Below are 23,848 nucleotides of genomic sequence, written 5' to 3'. Positions count from 1 at the left end.
AGATAATACATCAAAGGAAGTTGGCTCCATAGTTTAACCCTCAAACCAGTAAATTAAAGCAAACATCATAAAGACTTCATTGTTATGCAGATGATACTCAATTATATCTATCGATCAAGATGAAACCAACCAGCTCGCTAAACTTCAAGCAGTCTTAAGGACATAAAAACCTGGATGAGCTGCAACTTCCTGATGTTAAACTCAGACTAAACTGAAGCCATTCTACTAGAAATATATGATCTAATATATATGCTGTATATATATATATATATATATATATATATATATATATATATATATATATATATATATATATATATATATTGTCTCTAGATGTTATTGCTGTTATCCAGCAGCACCGTAAAGAATCTCGGAGTTATCTATGATCAGGATTTGTCTTTTAACTCTCAGATAAAACCTTTTTTCACCTATGTAACATTTCATAAATGAAATGAAAGAGATTCAGAAACACAAGTTCATGCATTTGTTACCTCTAGACTAGATTACTGTGATTCCTTATTATCAGGCTGCTCTAACAGGTCTCTTAAATCTCTCCAGTTGATTCAGAATGCTGCAGCTCTAAGAAAAGAGATCTTATTACTATTTTTACTATATTATTATTTTTCCTTTTTCAAACGCATGAAAACAAATTAAAAATAATATCACATCTCTTCTTAAAAGAGAACTCCCTGAACTCCCCACCGGGTCTGACTATTACCTGGTAAATAGTCCAGTCTTTTATATTTCTTCTTTGTGTTCTTATATCGATCAATAAAAGCGTCTCTGAGAGCATCGACATTAATAACTGGAGATGAGTTCTGCTTCTATCTGATCTCTAGCTGATTTCCTGTCTGATGATATCAGCTGTTGTTTCATTAAATGTGACGGAGAGTCGACTCCTCGCTGACAGTGAGCAACAACAACAACAACAACAACAACAACCTGTGTGTCTTCTACATGACAAAAATAAATTATATTTATACTTTCAAAACTCATTTTTTAAAGGTGCTATGTAAATAAAGTTATTATATGAAAATGTCAGACTGTCCAGTGTTTATGCTAAGCTAGGTTAACCTTGTTGTCATTCGTCAAAGATGATTGAGAGTGGATTAAAGAGTTTATCATCTCAATAAAAACACATTTCACAGACTTTCTATCAACTCTCTCTGTCTCTCTGTCTCTCTCTCTCTCTCATAAAGTCTTGTTCTCTCTCTCTCTCTCTCTGTCTCTCTCTGTCTCTGTCTCTCTCTCTCTGTGTCTCTCTCTCACTCTCTCTCTCTCTCTACCTCATAAAGTCTTGTTCTCTCTCTCTCTCGCTCTCTGTCTCCCTCTCTCTGTGTCTCTCTCTGTCTTGTATTCTAAATATCAGAGATTTGGGGGGAATCAAAATTGTGCAATTACTGAACAAAGTGACAAATAAAATAAAAATAAAATTTGTCAAAGATGATTGAGAGTGGATTAAAGAGTTTATCATCTCAATAAAAACACATTTCACAGACTTTCTATCAACTCTCTCTCTGTCTCTCTCTCTCTCATAAAGTCTTGTTCTCTCTCTCTCTCTCTCTCTCTCTCTCTCTCTGTCTCTCTCTCTCTCTCTCTGTCTCTCTCTCTCCCTCATAAAGTCTTGTTCTCTCTCTCTCTCTCTCTGTCTCTCTCTCTCTCTCTCTCTCTGTCTCTATCTCTCTGTCTCTCTCTCTCTCTCTCTCTGTCTCTCTCTCTCTCTCTCTCTCTCTGTCTCTGTCTCTCTCTCTCTGTCTCTGTCTCTCTCTGTCTCGTATTCTAAATATCAGAGATTTGGGGGGAATCAAAATTGTGCAATTACTGAACAAAGTGACAAATAAAATGTTTCCAGAAGAATTTATGTTTACAAAACAAAATTTTTCATTTGTGGAACAGTTTTGAAAAGGAACTAAAAAGGTGTACTAAATTACATTTAACAGATTTAAATATTTATTTATAAAAAAATAAGATAATGAGCACTTATGCATATGTATATATATGTATACATAAGTCTTTTTTTTTTTTTTTACTTTTGGGGAATATATAATGTGTATATACTGTCTTTTGTTTCTTTGTATAAATCATTATTTTTGAACAGTAAACACATTAATAACAGTGAGCGTTGTGACGGACAGAGATCTTTATACATAAACATAACCAGACGTCGTCCTCAGAGAGACGACAATAAAAACATCCACGCCGACTCATTCAATTTGTGGCTGCTCTGCTGTCGCCACGGCAACAGAGATGAAAGGCCGGGTGAGGGGAGATGCTCATTATGTTCGATTCAAGCATCACCACGGAGACGATGCTGATGTCGTCCTCCACCCGTAAACCACGTTCACACGATCAGAGACTATTTATAGACGTCATTGATGAAATAAGACCCTTAATCAATATTTATTCAAATACACTGGAACAATCAATCAACATCGACGTTATTGTTATTCAGAAACATCTGTCTTCATCCTTCAAGTGTGTCTACCTAGTTTGTCCAACTCTATCAGAGGTGATTTACAAATAAAGTTTGATTGACTTCATGGCTATCGAAGGCCATGAGTTGTGGTTGAAAGTTCCAGAGAACACTGCGGCGATCGGATGATTTTACATCCATCAACCATCAGTGACGAAGACGAACATGGAGTCACGTGTGAGGACAGTTTTAATGTGTCTGTAGTGTCTCTTGGTGAAGATGTCTCTGCTATAAGTAACAACAAAAGTACTGAAGCATCAGAACACCTGCTGGTTGGACTTTTTATGGAATTACTCTCACTGTCATAAGACAAAGTACAACGTATCTTTATACTACGGTTTGTATATTTTTTTTAAATGTTACTCCATATTTTTTGTGTGTTTTCCCACAAAAGTCCAGCAACACAAGTTAATCTCTGCTCCTTAAACTTTCAACTTCACCATCAAAAAACTACTTATTTAAGTTTAGACAACAAAACTACTTAGTTAGGTTTAGACAACTAAACTACTTAGTTAGGTTTAGACAACTAAACTACTTAGTTAAGTTTAGACAACTAAACTACTTAGTTAAGTTTAGACAACAAAACTACTTAGTTAGGTTTAGACAACTAAACTACTTAGTAAGTTTAGACAACTAAACAACTTAGTTAGGTTTAGACAACAAAACTACTTAGATAGGTTAAAACTAGGGCTGCAACAACGAATCGATAAAATCGATTATTAAAAGCGTTGGCAACAAATTTCATTATCGATTCGTTGTGTCGCACGATTATTACGCCACTCAATAAGTCGCGGAGATGTTTAAGTATAAAACAAAAAGTTGAGTTGAGCGCGGAGCAGAGTGGAGGCAGAGGAGAGACCATCAGAGACACGTAACATTCTGAAACACACGGCGGAGGAAGAGAAGTCAGTAGGACCTAAGTCATCCAAGGTGTGGAGCATTTCACACTGAATAAATTAAAAAAGTGTGTTAATTGCAAGATATGCAAAAGCGACATGGCACGGGATCACCACGGTGATGATTCATCACCTAAAACGTGAACATGTTGGAGTCCTTGAGGAGGAGGAAGGAGTTCAACAGCAGGTCAGTCACTACAGAATCCTACTGTTGTTCTGTTTGAAGTGAGGAACGTAACGTCCCTCCAGTAGCTCTCCTGCTGTTTACTCCTTATCCAGATGACGAGCATGACAAGTTAGCGTTAGCTCGTTAATAACGCTAGTAAAGCAGGGTGGAATAGTTTACAAGACTAAAGACACGTTTCTATTCACTCGCCTTTTCCCCGCCGATTCATCGATTAATCAAAAAAATAATCGACAGATTAATCGATTATTAAATAATCGTTAGTTGCAGCCCTAGTTTAGACAACTAAACTACTTAGTTAGGTTTAGACAATTAAACTACTTAGTTAGGTTTAGACAACTAAACTACTTAGTTAGGTTGAGACAACTAAACTATTTAGTTAAGTTAAGGTTGCATGTTTTGTGTGTTAAATAAATGTAACTAACCATTAATTAGAATATTTCCCTCTGCAATGTAGTAAAATTATAAAGTAGCATAACAAGAAAACTCTTTTTTTCTCACCTTAAAACTTACAGTACTTTAGTGAATGTACTTTACTTTCGACCACTGAAAGTGAAGACATCGTTGTTCATTTAAACTAGAAACTAAACAGTGAAAACCAACATTATCCTCATGAGAAACACACACACAGCTCTGTTTGAGTGAATGAATGGAGTATCTGACCCTGTGTGAATGAATGAATGGGGGGGGGGGGGGGGGGGGGGAAGGCTCAGGCAGCTGCCAACATTATCATGCAAACCTCCAAACCTCCAGCTTTTTGTTTTCTTTAGGTGGAGGGGGGGCGGCTTGGGCCTCTGACAGATCTAGCCAGGAGAGCACGGGGACCTCCAGAGTCCACTAGACTATGAATGAGCTCCACTCTGACGGCTAAATGTTCACTTTTCTCCACGAGGTTTGGTGGGACCGACTTCATGTTGTTTTGCTAAATAAAGAACAGAGCTGTCAATCATCGGCTGTGATGTCTGATGAAATTAATATACCACTTTCTGGAAACAACAAAAAAATCACCAAAATCACATCACCAGCTACTGCCAGAGCTTTCTACCACATTTGCTGAAGAACATTTCCCCCCAAAGCACTGAGGGAACTTTCACACTTTCTGAAGTAAAGGCTGTTCTTTGTGGTGCTAAAACTGATAGCAGTTGTTCTCTAACTTTCCCTCCACCTCATATTTACAAAAGAAAACAAGTCCACTTGGTATTTGTGAACCTGTTTTGCCAAAGCAGACAAAGAATGAGCCCAACGAGGTCACCATGCTGGCATCTGCCAACGTCTCTCAGTCCTGTTCGTGGGGCAGCACTCGAGCCAAATGTTCACGTTTGTCACTGAAGTCTGGAGAAAATCGAGAGGTGTTTGATCTTCTTTGTCTCTACAACAGATGATTGACAGTTCTCTCCTTCGTCGTTAAAACAACAGCTGAAAACGTCACATCGCTTCTCTACAAACAATAAAAAGGTCCACTTACTGTCTTTCACCACATCACAGTTTGCTCAGTTATTTTTGTCAAACGAAATAATTAATTTTCACAAAGTGCAACACTAAAGGAAGATATTCACTTTTCTCAATGAAGTCTTTTGGAGCTCAACAGGTGTTTGTTTGACAAAGACTCAGTTTTTGTATCTCTTTTCTGTTACACTTACTTTGTTACCGACACTTAAGTCAATTGTGACTTAATGATTGAGTAGTAATTAGTTATTGTTTTATTGATAATGAAAATTATTTCTATTTGGGTGCACTAAACAAATAAATCATCAAAGGTGTGAAATGTGAAGGCAGTAATCTTCCTAATCCTGCTGTAAACCTCTTAACCACTGCTGGGAGAAAATCAGATGCATAATAGAATATAAAAAGTACAACGTCTGTTTGAATTAAAGCTTTACGGAGAGAAAACACAAACACTGCTGTGTAACGTATCTGATAATCCAACAACAGGCAGTTTAAATGGCTGTTTGGATTATCTCTGTCAGGGTTAATCCTCATATGTGAAAGTGCACCAATAATCTGAGGATATAATCAATGAGGTTCAACAATAATAATCTGAGGATAAGAAACACCTACCATGTCACTAAGTACTTTAGTTGTCTGACCCTAACTAAGAAGTTGTTGTTGTCTAACCCTAACTAAGTAGTCTAGTTATCTAAACCTAACTAAGTACTTTCGTTGTCTAAACCTAACTAAGTAGTTTAGTTGTCTGAAACTAACTAAGTACTTTAGTTGTCTAAACCTAACTAAGTACTTTAGTTGTCTAAACCTAAGTACTTCTGTTGTCTGAACCTAACTAAGTAGTTTTGTTGTCTAAACCTAACTAAGTAGTTTAGTTGTCTGAACCTAACTAAGTAGTTTTGTTGTCTAAACCTAACTAAGGACTTTAGTTGTCTAATTCTAACTAAATAGTTTAGTTGTCTGAACCTAACTAAGTAGTTTTTTTGTCTAAACCTAACTAAGGACTTTAGTTGTCTAATTCTAACTAAGTAGTTTAGTTGTCTGAACATAACTAAGTAGTTTAGTTGTCTAAACCTAACTAAGGACTTTAGTTGTCTAATTCTAACTAAGTAGTTTAGTTGTCTGAACCTAACTAAGTTGTAAGCTGCTTCCTGTCTGCTAACGTTATCCTGAGGATAGTTTAAATGTTCTTCTTTATGTCGGTTTATCACCGAGTCTAGATTTACTTTCACTAGCAGCTGTTTTGAGTAACTAAAGTCTGATTTGATTGTTTTTTTATCTGATGACCATGTGACCATCCTGGATTATATCCAACATGCTGATACTTCAAACCTCATTCTCTTCATGCAGATAAATGAAGATATTATTTCAAACTGTATAGATCATGAAGTGTCTCCTGTCGTCAACATATTATTATATGTTATTAACTCAATGCTTTTATAAATGTACACATGAGGAAACAAATCAACGTGTTCAGATGAAAGGTTTCTCCTCATTCTTCATGTTTTAGCTTGTTACATGAAAACAGACTTTTCAAAATAAACGTATGTCTTCACAGGAAATAACTGTAGAAAATAAAACCACTTCTTCTTCTACTATCGACCTTTGAAAGCTCTCATTACGACGCTAAGCTTCCAGCTGATGTCTTCTTCTTCTCTCAGAGGACCTCTGTCTCTTTAACAGTTTAGTTAGAACGTCTTCTGAACTAAAGAACTTCTGTTAGTGAAGAGCACGTTATCATTGATCACGTTTGATGCTACACAACAACAACAACAACATGAGTCTCTCTCTACTTGACCTCTACTGAGCATGTGCAGACCACAACTACACACCTGTAGTTTTGTTTGTTACCGGATAACATGGTGACGTCTGCAGGAGGAGAGCTGGCTAACGTTAAAGATTAATAATCAATAAAGTGAATATTTCTGGGTTTTCCTCAATACTTTATTCCTTCATTTAAAAACAGATACAGTGTATATATATATATATATATATATACATATATATATATACACTATATATACATTATATATACACTGTATATATAATGTATATATATATATATATTACATTTATATTATTGTCAATTCTGACACTTAATTTGCTTTTTATTTTTATTTCTCCTGTTTTTATTGTGAAGCAGCAGAACAACAACGTGAACTGAGATTTATTCTGATTCTGAGACAAATATAAATACTGTGATACTGTGGTACTGTGGTACTGTGATACTGTGGTACTGTGATACTGTGATACTGTGATATTGTGATACTGTGGTACTGTGATACTGTGGTACTGTGATATTGTGATACTGTGGTACTGTGATACTGTGGTACTGTGATACTGTGATACTGTGGTACTGTGATACTGTGATACTGTGATACTGTGGTACTGTGATATTGTGATACTGTGATACTGTGATACTGTGGTACTGTGATATTGTGATACTGTCTGTACAGCTGTGGATGTGAAACCATGTTGTTCTTCAGACAGACGAGTGTGTGTGTCTGTATGTGTCTGTGTGTGTCTGTATGTGTGTGTGTGTGTGTCTATGTGTGTGTGTGTGTGTATGTGTGTGTGTGTGTGTGTGTGTGTGTGTCTGTGTCTGTGTGTGTGTCTGTGTGTGTGTATCTGTGTCTGTGTATGTATATGTCTATGTGTGTGTGTGTGTATGTGTGTGTGTGTGTGTGTGTGTGTGTGTGTGTGTGTGTGTGTGTGTGTGTGTATCTGTGTCTGTGTATGTATATGTGTGTGTGTGTGTGTGTGTGTGTGTGTGTGTGTGTGTGTGTGTGTGTGTGTGTGTGATCCTCAGTGATGCTGACAGACTCCGTGAGGCTGCAGCCGACTGACCCACTTTCTCCGCCTCACAAACGGACCCGCGGTGCCACAACGCGTCTCCTCATCCAGCACCGACACACACACACACACACACACACACACACACACACACACACACACACACCTCATCCAGCACCGACCCCCCTCACAGAAGTCCTCCGTTAACCTGGATCCATCCGATCCGATGCGTCCCCACGACACAAAGCCGCTCGTTCCGCCGCTCCGCCTCCAGCGGCCGTAAACCCTCCACATGTATCCAAAAACAGGCGTCCTTACCTGGGGGAGGCCGAGCATCCAGAGCGCGAGCAGCAGCAGGGGGAGCATGGTGCGTGATGGGACGAGAGAGAGGCTCTAATCCGGGCTCTTCCTCTCAGTCTGCTGCGCATCCAAACAATGGCGACTCTGCTGCTGCATCGGAGCGCGATGCTCAGAGGTTCGATTCCGCTCCGCTGCTCTTAGCTGCTCTTCATCATCTTCTTCTTCTCCGTTATCATCATCATAATCATCTTCCTCTTCGGTCTCTCCGCTCGAACCGGAGCCGCTGAAGATTCAGAGGGAAACAGGCCGGGCTCCGGCGTCCACGCCGCGGCCTGAAGACGAGCAGGAGGTCGGTGATGATGAAGCTGCTGCTGCGTGGCCCCGCCCTGCGCTCCTCACACCGGGTCCTCCCTCTCTCCCCTCCTCCTCCTCCTCCTTATCCTCCTTTTGCCCCTCCCCCCTCCCTCATCTCCTCCTACTCTACCTCCTCCCCCATTTCTTACTCCCCTCTACCCCTCCACTGTCCCCTCAGCCTCCTCCTCCTTCTCATCCCCTTCTCTCTTTTGTCCATCCTCCTTCTCCCTTACCCTCCTCTTTCTCCTCTTCCTCCTCCCCCTCCTCTTCCTCGTCTTCCTCTTCCTCCTCCTTGTCCTCTTCCTCCTTCTCTTCCTCCTCCCTCCCTCTTCCTCCACCTCCTCTTCCTCCTCCCTCCCTCTTCCTCCTCTTTTTCCTTCTCCTCCTCTTCCTCCTCTTCCTCCTGCTCTTCCTCCTCTTCTTCCTTCTCCTCCTCCTCTTCCTCCTCCTCCCTCCTCCCTCCTCCCTCTTCCTCATCCTCCTCTTCCTCCTGCTCTTCCTCCTCCTCTTCCTCCTCTTCTTCTTCCTCCTCCTCCTCCTCCTCCGCCTCTTCCTCCTCCTCCTCTTCCTCTTCCTCTTCCTCCTCCTCTTCCTCCTCTTCTTTCTCCTCCTCCTCTTCCTCCCTCCCTCTTCCTCCTCCTCCTCCTCCTCCTCCTCCTCTGTCACTACTCTCATAGTAAATACTACATGTTTACTGTCATAGTAAATACTTTTCTACATTAAGAATAATAAAGTGATAAAATAATTATGAGTTTTAAATATTTAAATATAAATATTTTCACTGTGATTTAAATGATTGAAGTTATTATATTATTGTTATTATTTAGAAGTTATTATAATCAAAAGATTAACGACGTCTAAAACGAGTGTAAATGAATATTCATCAATGAATTATGACAAGATGACAAGTAAAATAATACATGTGATAGATAATAGTACACATTTATATTTATTTATATTTACACATTAATACTTTAATATAGTATATATTTATAGCTAATGTATTAATACATTAATAAGTATATCTTTACATCTAATGTATTAATACTTTAAGAAGTATATCTTTACAGCTAATGTATTAATACTTTAAGAAGTATATCTTTATATCTAATGTATTAATACTTTAAGAGGTATATCTTTATATCTAATGTATTAATACTTTAAGAAGTATATCTTTATATGTAATGTATTAATACTTTAATACCCAGTCTGGCCCAAGCGCCCCCACCGGTGGGGGCGGAGCATTCATCCAATCATTCATCCACTCATAACGTGCACTCATCAGTAAGGAGTAGGATGACGTCATAGCTGCTCAAACTGCAGCTCCTGCGCTACAAAGTCATCTCAGCTGTTTGTACAAACTCCAAACACAACATGTGACAAAGCTACGTCTAATACCAAGAACCACGATCCACACAGCTCCCCCGAGGCAGTCCCACTCGACACATTTATGACAAGAATTAATCAATTTGAAAAATGAATTCAATGCTAACAGCCGTTAGCTCCGGAGGTCGCTAGCGACCAGACTGCAGCCATGTTGTTCACATTCCGCTACGACACAGCCTCGCAGGTTTACTTACAAAACAAAGCCTCATAATCATAAACCACATCATAAACCAGCTCCTTACTTTGAGATGTTCTGGAGGATAAAAAAAACTGGAATTCAGACGATAAAATCCCATGGATGACAAACATAAACAGGCTCAGAGAGGATCCAGGCTCTCAAAATGATGCCAAACTGCTACATATGGATAGATTGAACACTATTAGTGATAAAAGAAGTGAAATATATAATTTTATAATATATAAAATTACAATGAAACAGCTGGAACAAAATTACATTTTGGTTGACCTCGTTTGACCTCTCCGTACTAGATCAAGATGTACTAGATAAAGCTTCACGTTATCAAAGTAAACATGTGTTTAGAGACCCTCAACATATAGCTCTATGATCTGGGAGAGCTGGAAAGCTTGGACCTACATGATTTCTAATAAAGAAATATCCTGAAATTGCTTCTTTTTTTCAGTCGAAAATTAGAATTTTCAATTTGTGATGTGTTACATCTTAATGTACTCTTAACCAGAAACATATATACTGATATTTACACATATCAACACATCTCACAAGTGTTAGGGTTATTTTACTACCAAAAGTATTAAAATAGCCCTTACAGTTGCAACGCTACACTCATTGTCATATGGGAATGCTATTTTCGAGCTGAGGGCCTAAAAATCGGTCTAGGCTCCAAAAGGTTTTAAGAAGTATATCTTTATATCTAATGTATTAATACTTTATTAAGTATATATTTATATGTAATGTATTAATACTTTAAGAAGTATATCTTTCCGTATTTATTGGTTAATTATTTTTGTATTTATTTTTTTGTTTTAGTGTCTGACACACAGTTTAGTGATGTTTGTTTAAATGAAACCTTTAATGAATCTACATTAATCTCTTTTATTTGTGATCACATGACTTCTCTTGAGACACTTTAAAGGAAAACAAATACAAATACAAATACAAAAATATGTAAAATAAGTAAAATCCTAAATTACAAAATGAAGTAAAATCATGAAGTACAACTATGAGCAAAACAGTAAAACGTGTGATCACAGCGGGACGTTGTTCATATTATCACAAAAGTAATCAAAATACTGAAGAACAACAATAAACAAAGTTCTTATGAAATAATAAAAATCCTTATTTAGGGAATTAAGTAAACTTATGATGAAAAAAACATTATTACAAAGTTATTATTAATGAACAAAATCCTTAATTACATAATATTATAAATTCATGATATACAAAATAATCAACATTTTAATGAAAAGGTAATTTCGTTAATGATTATCTGAACTAAAGAACTTCTGTTAGTGATTATCTTTCAGATCAATGTTGTCCTGCTGACTAAATGTTGCTCACCACAATAAGTGAAGTCATGGAGTTCATTCTATGTTTTAAAGGACAAACAGCAACAGATTGTCAACATTGAGTATCGTTCTACAGAATGTAGAAGACAGAAGTCAATGGTTCATGTTTGTTCTAATACATCACATGAACATTGTTCCTGGTAGTCTTTGGTTCTGCTTGGACTCTGGTAAACCTGCTCTCAAGTCTAGTTTTAAATGAAACTTTATATCTGTGAGGTGTTTTTAAAGATTCACGTCTTCAGCAGGAACCAATGGGCTTGGAGCTGAGAGCCACAGACAGGAAGTCAGAAGGTATGGAGAGACCAACACACTGTTGAGAGTAATAAAGACAGGCTTTAATAATGAGATATCATATTCAACCTTCTGGTTGAAGGGAACATGCGTATCAAAGGGAGCTGATGGTGGTTGTGTGGTAGAAATCATCTGGATGTGAGATGAGCTCTTTGGAGGAGCTACTCTGCTCCCTGAGCTCCTTCTTCTTCAGCTGCAGGAACACCCAGGTTCTCATGATCCAGCTCAGTGTTCTTCTGTCTGCACGGCATCCGCCCCCTGCTGGCCTGGAGAGACATGACAGCACAGTCCTGTCTTCAGTTCACTGAACACAGAGCGAGAGCTTCATTTCAGTCGCTGGTCTAAACAACAGACGTGTGTCAGTACCTTACAGTAGAAGTAAAGGGCAACGTTCACCACCAGCAGAGTCAGCAGCAGGATGATCGCTTTGATGATCAGAGGTAAAGGATCTGAAGAAACACATGGACAGTCATCACATCACACGACATCATGAGTCCAACAGCTCCATTGACCCTGAAACCTACAACCACTGACACGTATTACTCTCCATGTTTACTTCATGTTCACTGTTTGAACCACAGACGTTAGAGAAGAAGAGGACGTAGTCCTCAAGACGTCACTCACTGGTTTGTGGACTGTGGCCGTCGCCATCTTGGGTTTCACAACCAGTGAACAGGAAGTGACCATATCTGGACTGAGGAGGAGTGACGTAGAGACGTCGTATACGTCTCTGGTAGAGACCTGACAATCAGCGCGTAGCCCCGCCCCTAAAGCATCCCCCGATTTATGGTCTGTTTGACTCTAAATGGAGCATAATGTACTAAATGAACATCATGCTGTATTGAAGAAGACTGTAAACTAGAGATTGAGACCATAAACTCATGTTTACAAAGTTTACTGAGGGAAAAAATCAAGAGAGAAGTAGAGTCATTTTAGACTAGACTTCTATACAACCAGAGGAGTCGCCCCCTGGTGGACACTAGAGAGAATCTGGTTAGTCTTGGTTTCATGTTACAATGATGTCATCACCTACGTCCTGTTTTCATCACCAGAACTCCTGGTCAGAGCTGGACCATGCTACGCTGTGATTGGCCCGTTAGCGCTAGAGGGGCGGGACTTAGTGAAGAGTCAATAGAAAGCGTAATCGCTGACGTTAACGACTGTCTCAGCGTTTGGTTTCCAGGATAACCCTGGTTCTCTGAGTGAGGTATCGGAGCACACTAAGGGGTGTCATGACTGATGTGGTGGCAGTGGAGCTTTGTGATTGGTCATTCCACAAACAACAACAACATGGACTCTGTGGTCAGCTGATCATCTTCAGTCAGTCTGGACCAATCATCTTCAAACCTGCATGTAAACAGTCAGCTTACCTAAGACAGTGATGAAGAGCAGACGGCTCTCAGAGGAGAAGTTATGATTAAAAACATAGAGGTGATAAACACAGCTGTAGCTTCCTTTGTGGGCGGGCTCTGCAGCAGGAAACAGGAAGTGGGCAGAGTGATTGACAGCTGGCTGGGTGTAGTTGTGTGCTGAGTTGGAGGAGGTGAAGGTGAGCTGGAAGGAGCCTCCTGGGTACTGTGGCTGGATGGAGCAGAGGATGGAGGAGGAGCGCCTGAGCGCCCGAGCCTCCTGCTGCTGGGCCTCAGAGACCCCGTACATTGAGGAGGACACAGAGATGATTGGCTGAAGCAGCAGGTCTGTAAACACAGAGAGATGATGAAAGTTCATGACAGACAGACAGACAGACATACAGACAGACAGACAGACAGACAGACAGACAGACAGGTGTGTCCTCTCAGGTGGAGCTCAGCAGTCTATGGAGGGTTTGAAGCTTCCAGAAACAAGCCCACCTCTCTACTTCAGGATGTCGTTGTCCTGGAAACCCACTGACTGTCACTGTGACAGAGGAAGGAAGAAACTGGAAACATTGCGGTCAGAGATGATGTCAAAAATGATGTCACTGATGGGCTTACCTGAGCAGATGAGATCCACGATGGAGGAAGAGGAAGATGATCTTGAACAATCTCTCAGAGCAGATCCAGAGTGAACACAGTTAGAGATGATACTCCACGCAGATCTCCTTGAGGACTCCTCTCTCTGTTTGATAGAAACAGCAGAGCCACAGTCCAGATCTCTACAGACAACAGCTGCTTCCTTCAGGTTCCAGCCATAGTGAGATGCTGGTCTCCATTCTCCTTGATGTTTCATCTCCAGTGTTCCTGCACAGCGACTGTCTCCTCCCACCAACCTGACAGGTTCTGAACAGAAACAAGAGAGTCGTCAGTAAAAGAACAAAGTGAGTTTCAGTAGAACAGAAATGAACCAGATCAAAGCTGCAGCTCCTCTTCTACCTGAGCAGGTGAGTCCAACAGCTTTCCCAGGTGAGCAGGTGTTTCTATCTGAGCCTGAGCTTCTACAGTCCAGCACAGAAGACTCATTGCCTCCACACTGGAACTCTTTGGTCCACATTGGAGCCTCCACTTCTCCATAGAGCGCCCCCTGGAGGACTGAAGGAGCCCCACAGCCAAGCTCCCTACAGACCACCTCTGCATCCTGATGGTCAAAGTCATCTTCACACACTGAGGACCACCACTGGTTAGACTGGTTAGACTTCACCTCCAGTCTGCCTGAGCACAGACTAGTCCCATTCACCATCCTGACAGAGTCTGGAGAGATGATAGAAGATGAAAGAGAGAGAGAGAGAGAGAGAGAGAGAGAGAGAGAGAGAGAGAGAGAGAGAAAAGACACCAGACACTAAATAACAAGATGTCATGAAACAATGATTCAGAGATTCAATTAAATAATACAAAAAGTCAATAATATTAATAATAATAATAATAATAATAATATATCATAACATAATATTGGTTCAATACATATGTTGTATTGACTGAGAAGTTTTCATAAATACAAATGATATCAGTAGAATGTGTCACAATGGTAAAAACTAGAGTAACTGGGTCAGACACTAGGTCTAGACCAGTGGAGCCCAACCAGTCCATCTGACTGGTTTACAGTCCATCATGAGAAGCTTAGTCCTCCCAGAGAGACTTTCAACGTTTAAAACACGTTTAAAATTGGTTCAAAAGTGAAAGTTTTCTCACCGACTATTTGAAGAAGTTGATTGAACGTTCACGTTTAAACAGATTTCAACAGGATTTGTAATATTAACATTGTTCGTCCTCTACATTGTTCTAATAATAATATATCTTGATTTTAGAGGTTTACAAAAAACCACGTCCACGTTTATCAGTTGAAAGACAATTTATTACAAATGCTGTTGAAATCTGAATGTTCAATCTCTCAAATAGTCGGTGATTAAACGTTCACTTTTAAACGTGTTTTAAATGTCTAAATGTTCACAGTAAAATATGTTACAACTAAATAATTAATCATAGTAAAACATCAACAGTTTCCACTTTCAGGACAAAGAAGACCAAGTGACACAACAATTCATTATTATTTATTTTATGTTTACTGTGGGCCCATGCTGCTGTAGCTACACGCTAATGCTACCAGCTAACATGCTAATGATACCAGCTAACATACTAACACTACCAGCTAACATGCTAACACTACCAGATGCAAAGTTTCCAGAGGCAACATTCAAAGTTGTAGAAGATCTCTGAGCCTCATGTGTGTTCCAGCAGTAAACACACACTCAAATTTCATATGAACAGACAGAATGTATTGATTGTATTCTAGCTGGTGAATGTGTGTGTCAACCTGGACATAGATGATGTCACTGATGATGTCACTGTTGGGCTTACCTGAGCAGGTGAGATCCACGATGGAGGAAGAGGAATGTGATGATACACAATCTCTCAGAGCAGATCCAGACCGAACACAGTGAGAGTCGATCCACCACACAGATCTCTCTGAGGACTCCTTTCTCCGTCTGATAAAAACAGCAGTGCCACAGTCCAGATCTCTACAGGCAACAGCTGCTTTCTTCAGGGTCCATAAAGAGTCATAGTAATAGTCAGATACTGGTCTCCATTCTCCTTGATGTTTCAGCTCCAGAGTTCCTGCACAGCGACTGGCTCCTCCCACCAACCTGACAGCTTCTGAACAGAAACAAGAGAGTCATCAGTAAAGAAATGAATTTCATTTATAAAATATCAAACTAAACCTTGAGTGCTGGTTCTGCTTCATTGGTTCTTTATTTCTCTTTTCTTTCTCTATTCACCTGTTGATGTGTGAGTTCCTTCAGCCTGGAGTTCTGGAGAAATGGACACATATTTGTTCTTTTAAGTAAATGTAATAACAATACACAATTTGTTTTCAAATGTATTTGCAATTTTCATGTACAACTTATTGTGATGTTGTTAGATTAATATTCAGACAGTTGAACCTGCATTTAACAACAAGACTGTTTGTTAGATGTCTCCTTCCTTTTCAGCCAATCACAGAAGAGTAGATTAAAGGGTCATATTTGTTGTGACAATATGACAAAAACAAGAAGTTTGTGATAATTAATTTAATCTTTAATTCTTATGTTGGTATTGAGAAAGGCCAGAGGCTAACGACTGGAACGCCTTAATGGGATCAGCCAATCAGAGGCAGCGAGTCATGATGGCGTCTCAGTACTCAGTGATGAATATTGTGTTTCCTGTGAGTTCTTCACAATAAAAGCCCTCATTGTGATTGTCTTGTTGAGGTGTTTTAATGTGAAGCATCGGTAAATGCTGAGTCAGCATTAGCAGTAACTTAACGCTGCTCTGATCCGTCTGTAGCAGAGGGAACAGGAAACAGTGAGGCTGATATCAGACTACAAACCTGTCTGTTAGTCATGAGTGTGAATCTATGGGGGACTCTACCACCAACACTATAAAACACTGCACACAGAGACCATTACTGAATATACATTGACTACATGAATACTACTTTACTACAAATATAATTTATGACTTTAACTTGAATGTGTTCGATTTGACAAAGTTCAGGAAACATCATCACGTTTTATAAACTAAGAGGAGACTTTTGTGTTTTTATTTTAACATGGAGGCTGGTTCAGTTCATGCAGTCAGTAATTAATGAAGTTTTTATTTGATTGTTTTGTGAAATAGTTTTTCAGTTTTTCTCTTTCTTTTGTGTGTTTGTAGCTGAAATGTTGACCTCACATGGTTCAACATGTTTTGAATGATTTTGTCTCAAGTTCTAAAATCAAAAGTATTTTTAAATCAAATCCAAACATGTTTTAATGTTTAATCATTTAGTCTGTAGTAGTGTTGCTGAGCCTTACGTTATATGTTATGTTAATACGTTTGATGAATGCATTTGGATATTTTTAATTCGATTTTTTCTGTTACTTTATGAATATATCAAAATAAGACTTTGTTGCTCAATCACAATCCATTACAGTCTGTCCTTCTCATCAATCTATTGCACTGTAGCCTCTTCTAGTTATATGTACTGAACATGATTACTATGATACTATGAAATATTCATTACTTTAACTTCAATACAGACTGTTGACAAAAACACTTTTTTTGTATTTGAAGTAAAAATGTAATTATTCAGCATAAATCCTGTTATTATTAGTGTTGTCAGGTGGTGGAAGCAGGTAAAACAATAATTTAGAGCAATAAATGATAGATTAAAGTGATCAATTGGTTGATAACTATAACGTGAATGAACAAGCATAATTTGGCTGTGTTTTTTTGGACTTATTGTTTTCCACGTACATGTATGAATTAATTAATGAACTTATAACTATTATATTCCAAGTATTCATTTGTATCATTATTTTTCTCAATTTAAATGTAAAATCAAATGCTTAAGATACCAAAAACCTGGACAATAGAATGCAATAATCTTAATTAATTATAAATACAAAACACATTTACAGAATAAGCATGTGTTCGGACTGTAGACACTCTAAGGGATACTTGTCAAAGACTTTAGTGATAATGAATAGTAGGAAAATGTATATATTTTTACAAATATGTGGTGGCACCACCTGACATTTTTTAGTTGAAGTTCAAAAATACTGTTAAAAATATATTTAACCAGAAAGGTTCTTGAACAAATTAGACTTATTTAAACACATTGTTTCACACTCAAAATTATGCATTACATCCAATTTGAAAAGACTTAATTGCCGTTGACCATATGTGTGTGTGTGTGTGTGTTCTCTGGTTTAAAGATACAACAGTAATATTGTAATAAAACATATCATCTCTAAATCAGAGTCCAACCTGAGCTCCACAACAACAGCAGCAGCATCAACAGGTGATCCATGACGTCCAGGTAGACCGTCTCTCAGTCTGTCTCTCTGCCCGTCTGTCTCTCTGCCTGTCTCTGTGCTCTGATAGTCTCATGTGCTGTCCTTAGTTTATATCTGCGTACAGGATGAGGTGGAGCTTTACTGATACTTGTCTTTATTTTCACAGATCATATTCACACCTCTATTAAATGAACACAGACACCTACTGCAAAACACATTAGTTCCTCTTTTGATGTTTCCTGCATTTAGTCTTGTACACATACAGACAAATGTAACCTTTTACGGCCCAAGCTAGACTCTAGAGAGAGAGAGAGTCAGAGACATGACTATGAAGGCAGGTCTATGGAGCCAAATCCATGTCAAAAAAATCAGTTGTGGTCTTGAACATTGAAAAATACAGCAATGTATTCAAAATAAAATAAGTGAATGAAAAGTTTTTTTGGTTGAATATAATTTTGATTCAGTTCTGGAATTGTTTTGAATACATTTTCTTTTTCATTTTTCACTTTCATATATATTTTGATATTTGAGGTCTTATATTTTTCACTTTCAGAATGTGTGTATGTGTGTGTGTGTGTGTGTGTTTGTGTCTGTGTGTGTGTGTGTGTGTGTATGTGTCTATGTGTGTATGTGTCTGAGTGTGAAGAAGTTTCTCAACAACAAAAACCTTTATAAAGAATCTATTACAGTTTGTTGTAAACCACAGAAGAAGAGAGTGTTTCCCTGCAGTAGATAAAGGAGAGAAGAAGAATGTGTTGCTCTGATTGTAGTTCTTTACTTCTTTACTTCTTTAGTTGTGTGTCTGTGCTCACATGTGATCTGTAGTCAGTTAACGTCCTCGTTGGCTCACTTCCTGTTTTCAGTCTGTTTGAGAGTTGTGGACTAAAGATCACATGACTCCATTTAAATGATCCGTTAGTGATTGAAACGTTTTCTGAACTAAATATATACTGTTGTTTTTAAACTATCACTTTATTTAAAATGATAAGACACCATTTCTGAAAAGTTTAAATTATGTAAATACATGAGCTTTACACACATGAAGTATTAAAGTACACACATGAAGTATTAAAGTACACATATATACTGAAGTATTAAAGTACACACACATACTGAAGTATTAAAGTATATACATATACTGAAGTATTACAGTACACACACATACTGAAGTATTAAAGTATATACATATACTGAAGTATTACAGTACACACACATACTGAAGTATTGAAGTATACACATATACTGAAGTATTAAAGTACACACACATACTGAAGTATTAAAGTACACACACATACTGAAGTATTAAAGTATACACATATACTGAAGTATTAAAGTATACACATATACTGAAGTATTAAAGTATACACATATACTGAAGTATTATAGTACACACACAAACTGAAGTATTAAAGTATACACATATACTGAAGTATTAAAGTATACACACATACTGAAGTATTAAAGTATACACATATACTGAAGTATTAAAGTATACACATATACTGAAGTATTACAGTACACACACATACTGAAGTATTAAAGTATACACATATACTGAAGTATTAAAGTACACACATATACTGAAGTATTAAAGTACACATACTGAAGTATTACAGTACACACACTGGAGTACTAAAGTAGTAGTAGTAGCAGTAGCAGTACTAGCAGTAGTAGTTGTAGTAGTAGTAGTAGTAGTAGTAACAGTAGTAGCAGTAGTAGTGGTAGCAGTAGTAGTAGCAGTAGTAGCAGTAGTAGTGGTAGCAGTAGTAGTAGTAGTAGTAGCAGTAGTAGTAGTAGTAGCAGTAGCATCAGTAGTAGTAGTAGTATTAGTAGTAGTAGTAGTAGTAGCAGTAGCAGTAGTATCAGTAGTAGTAGTATTAGTAGTAGTAGTAGCAGTAGTAGTAGCAGTAGTATCAGTAGTAGTTGTATTAGTAGTAGTAGTAGTCGTAGCAGTAGCAGTAGTATCAGTAGTAGTAGTAGTAGTTGTAAGAGCCACAGGTGTATATATTATTTAATTGGAATTTTGGGAATATTTATCATTTAATTTCTGAATTATGCTCATTGTGTAGGAACTAAGATATGTAAAATATATTGAAAGACATTTGTTAACAATTGACGCTCCCTTGTGTTGTGTTTTAATGACGTCATGGCGGCAGCAGGTGCAAACGAAGAGCTGCATTAGGCATGGGAGCACATAGTTTTTCTACCGTGTGACAGAGAATATTGTTTGTATATCTAGTTAAAGCTTTGCTGCAAAATAAAGACAAACGGAAAAGAAAGTCACTGTGCCTGCAGCTCATTTGCGGCTTAATATTGAACAACACCGACGGAACGCCGCTACAGTAGTAGTAGTTGTAGTAGTAGTAGTAGTAGTAGTAGTAGCAATAGTAGTAGTAGTAGTAGTAGCAGCAGCAGTAGTAGTTCAATCAGGAGAGACAAGTGAATGATTAGTAGTTAACATTTATTATGACAGATGATGCGTTAATGAGTTGCACAGAAATTCTTTGGCGCTTGAACTCGACGAGGGGATTTGTGATCGAGTTGTGATCACCCTGAGCGCCAACAATATAAATCCCCCCGTGGAGTCCAGACACTGGTGGTGATGGTGCTGATGAGGCTGATGAATCTGCGAAGATTGCGCGGAGATGGGGAGGTGGAGGGTTGCGTAACGGCAGCATGAACTACTGAAGGTAGAGAGACGGTCATATTTAAAGACAGACAGCGGCAAGATGATAGGCTAATGATGTCCTTGTGTCGTTGTGCTATTGGCTAGAGACCAGCTGATCTAGACAGCTGATATCATGATTAACAGCCCCAAACAATAACAACAAGGAAATAATGTGTGCATGCATGAGGAGTGACGGCAGATGTATGGTAAATCAGCTATGGGCTTAGGCATGCATGAGTAGAGTCTTCCTGTCTGAACTTACGCTAGAGCTTCATTACTAGTAGTAATCACAAAATCAGCCTCCTATCACCTGAAGAACATACGAGACTTATGTCTCAACAGGACTACAGTAACGGTGTGTTTACAGGTCTCTGTAAAAAGTCAGTCAGAAAGCTGCAGCTGATTCAGAACGCTGCAGCTCGAGTCCTCACTAAGACCAAGAAAGTGGATCACATCACTCCAGTTCTGAGGTCTTCACTGGCTTCCTGTCCAACAAAGAATTGACTTTAAAACCCTGCTGTTGGTTTATAAAGCACTGAATGGTTTAGGGCCAAAACACATCTCTGATCTGCTGCTACCTTATGAACCATCCCGACCCCTTAGGTGGTCTGGACCGGTCTACTTTCTGTTCCCAGAGTCAGAACTAAACATGGAGAAGCAGCGTTCAGTTCATCTGTTGTTAATGTTTCAATGAATGTTCTTAATTGTTTTTAAATCTCCTTTTCTTTTGCGTTGTATTTTGATGCCTTTAATGGTTTTATGTGAAGCACTTTGAATTGCCTTGTTGTTGAAATGTGCTGTACAAATAAACTTGCCTTGCCTAGTAATTTTTACTCAGAATTCTCAAGTTAAGTATATTTACTAGTAAGAATAGTTTTTTATCCAAAATATTGAAGTAACTTTTATTGAATATTTCTTCCTTAGACATAAAATGTATGCAGCCTTTGATAGTAATCTTTACTCAGGATACCTTTGCATTTACTGCGTCATGTTTCTGTGTTGTTTCACTTGAAAGAGTCCTTCTCAGAGGCAGATTTCAGGGTCTGTTTAGGTGGTGGCTGTTCAGCTTCGGCTGACTGCACTGACTGAGGCTGCAGTGGGGGAGCGTCCAGTGGTGGCCATCCTCCTGAGGTGTGGATCAGTGTGGTGGGGGTGAGACCAGAGCTGACTGATGACTCATCATCCTGAAGATCCAGTAGGGAAGTGGTGCTCGGTGAAAGGGGTTGCTGGTCCGATCCTTTATCCTGAAGCAGATAGCGCAGGAAGATCCATATTGTCACATCCTTTTAAGTATTGACTGAAAATGTATGTCATCCTTCAAAATAAATGAGTGTATTTTAATGGATTAAACAAGTCTTTCACTAGTAGTTTTTAAATGATGTCATAGGGGTGGTGTAAACAGGTGTTATCTATTCATGTTGTCACATTTCTCAAACACTACATTTAACATGTGAACACCTCATGATGTCATCATTTACCTCCTAATACCCATTTTAACACATCTTAATGTAACTGGAGTTCTGCACTCAGACACGATCAGAATCAGCAGAAATAAAGGTTCTGCTTACCTTTTGATTAAGTGGCCACTTTGAGATGAAGACTGATCCAGCCAGGCTCCGGTCCAAGCAGAAGTTCTTCAAAACCTCCTGGCTGGCTCCCCAAAATGTCGTGGAAAAGAAGTTCAGACCGAGTTAGTTGATGAAATCTAAACTACTGATCCCCAACTCTCTTATAGTTAGGGCTGGCTCAGGTTTCTAGATAGGGCTGGCTCAGGTTTCTAGATAGGGCTGGCTCAGGTTTCTAGTTAGGGCTGGCTCAGGTTTCTAGTTAGGGCTGGTTCAGGTTTCTAGTTAGGGCTGGTTCAGGTTTCTAGATAGGGCTGGCTCAGGTTTCTAGTTAGGGCTGGCTCAGGTTTCTAGTTAGGGCTGGTTCAGGTTTCTAGATAGGGCTGGTTCAGGTTTCTAGATAGGACTGGCTCAGGTTTCTAGTTAGGGCTGGTTCAGGTTTCTAGTTAGGACTGGTTCAGGTTTCTAGTTGGGGCTGGCTCAGGTTTCTAGTTAGGGCTGGTTCAGGTTTCTAGTTAGGACTGGTTCAGGTTTCTAGTTAGGGCTGGCTCAGGTTTCTAGTTAGGGCTGGTTCAGGTTTCTAGATAGGGCTGGCTCAGGTTTCTAGTTAGGGCTGGCTCAGGTTTCTAGTTAGGGCTGGTTCAGGTTTCTAGATAGGGCTGGCTCAGGTTTCTAGATAGGACTGGTTCAGGTTTCTAGTTAGGGCTGGCTCAGGTTTCTAGTTAGGGCTGGTTCAGGTTTCTAGTTAGGGCTGGTTCAGGTTTCTAGTTAGGGCTGGTTCAGGTTTCTAGGTAGAACTGACTCAGGTTTAAAGGAACCGTGAAGTGTCCTCCACAAAGTGACTGATTTTATGTGTGATGTGTTGAACCTTCACTCATGATCAGTGAGCAGAGAGCAGCTGAGGCTGATGGATGCTGTTAAACCACTGAATGAAGTGACTCATGTCACCTGTGTGAACTCTGTGTTCTTCATCAGCTGCTTCAGCTTCACATGTTGAAAAACATCGCCATCATGTGGACAGACGGAGCAACAGCAGCTTCACAGATACATTTAGATTTCCTTTTGCTCTAATCGATGACGACGTTAAGGTGATACTATGTGAACACGGTGACGTTTAAAGGACAGTTCACAGCTCTTCTTCAGTAACTCTTCTGTTTCTTTGTGTGTTGTCAAAGTTTTAATCAGCTTCTGAACTCATGAAAAACAGTCAAAGTAAAGTCAACAGATACAAAACATCTGGATCATTTTATTGGACCTTTTTTCTTTTACACATCTGGGACACAAACAGTCAGACAGACAGCTGTTCACACCTGGCATGAAGCTGCAGGTGTGTGTGTGTGGGAGAAACTAAAGGAATGATCAAAACTCCCTGCTCGGAGCCTTTGAGCAACACAGTGGAGTTAAGTCTTTACTTTTCTCTCTTTTAATTTAATGACATCGTTCTAAACACTAACTAGTTAAAAACAACAACAAACAACATCTGGTCGAGAGAGAGTCAGAGTGAGGAAAGAGAGCGAGAGAGTCAGAGAGAGAGACAAAGAGTCAGAGTGAGAGACAGAGAGAGTGAGAGACAGAGAGAGTCAGAGTGAGGAAAGAGAGAGAGAGTGTCAGAGAGAGAGAGTCAGAGTGAGAGACAGAGAGAATCAGAGTGAGGAAAGAGAGAGAGTCAGAGACAGGGAGAGAGTCAGAGTGAGGAAAGAGCGAGAGAGAGAGAGTCAGAG

The 23,848-nt window shown here is 39.0% G+C and overlaps 3 protein-coding genes across 10 annotated transcripts in view; all 3 read right to left on the bottom strand.

The window, feature by feature from the left end:
• The window catches only part of ptpro (protein tyrosine phosphatase receptor type O), a 69,013-nt gene extending 60,780 nt beyond the window's left edge, over window positions 1–8,233 (bottom strand). For all 4 annotated transcript variants that reach the window (XM_068734051.1, XM_068734052.1, XM_068734053.1 and 1 more), the window contains exon 1: window positions 8,108–8,233. In XM_068734051.1, the coding sequence (XP_068590152.1) occupies window positions 8,108–8,155 (48 nt within the window). In that variant the 5' untranslated portion in view covers window positions 8,156–8,233. The remainder of the gene's footprint in view (window positions 1–8,107) is intronic.
• Window positions 8,234–11,687: 3,454 nt separating this feature from the next.
• LOC137889975 (CD5 antigen-like) lies at window positions 11,688–17,988 on the bottom strand. Of its 3 annotated transcripts, none has more exons than XM_068734038.1 (8): window positions 17,866–17,988; window positions 15,855–15,887; window positions 15,436–15,732; window positions 14,017–14,331; window positions 13,639–13,923; window positions 13,036–13,362; window positions 12,032–12,114; window positions 11,688–11,931 (listed from the first exon to the last, which is right to left on the bottom strand). In XM_068734038.1, the coding sequence occupies exons 1-8, from the start codon at window positions 17,906–17,908 to the stop codon at window positions 11,827–11,829; spliced, it is 1,488 nt and encodes a 495-aa protein (XP_068590139.1). In that variant the 5' UTR covers window positions 17,909–17,988; the 3' UTR covers window positions 11,688–11,826. The 3 variants fall into 3 exon arrangements, with proteins under 3 accessions (XP_068590139.1, XP_068590140.1, XP_068590141.1); XM_068734039.1 differs by having other exon boundaries at window positions 15,436–15,729; XM_068734040.1 differs by lacking the exon at window positions 15,855–15,887.
• Window positions 17,989–23,340: 5,352 nt separating this feature from the next.
• Window positions 23,341–23,848, bottom strand: part of ing3 (inhibitor of growth family, member 3) — a 6,018-nt gene continuing 5,510 nt past the window's right edge. For all 3 annotated transcript variants that reach the window (XR_011105259.1, XM_068734057.1, XM_068734058.1), the window contains one exon: window positions 23,341–23,848. This exon is cut by the window's right edge. The gene's annotated coding sequence lies outside the window, so the exon portion shown is untranslated.

Source organism: Cebidichthys violaceus, unplaced genomic scaffold (assembly GCF_023349555.1).
Source record: "Cebidichthys violaceus isolate CVI_PGR_0920_01 unplaced genomic scaffold, fCebVio1.0.p SCAF_60, whole genome shotgun sequence".
Classification (NCBI taxonomy): Eukaryota; Metazoa; Chordata; class Actinopteri; order Perciformes; family Stichaeidae; genus Cebidichthys; species Cebidichthys violaceus.
The sequence above is the reverse complement of the archived record's forward strand: the minus strand, read 5'-3'. Positions and strand labels throughout refer to the sequence as shown.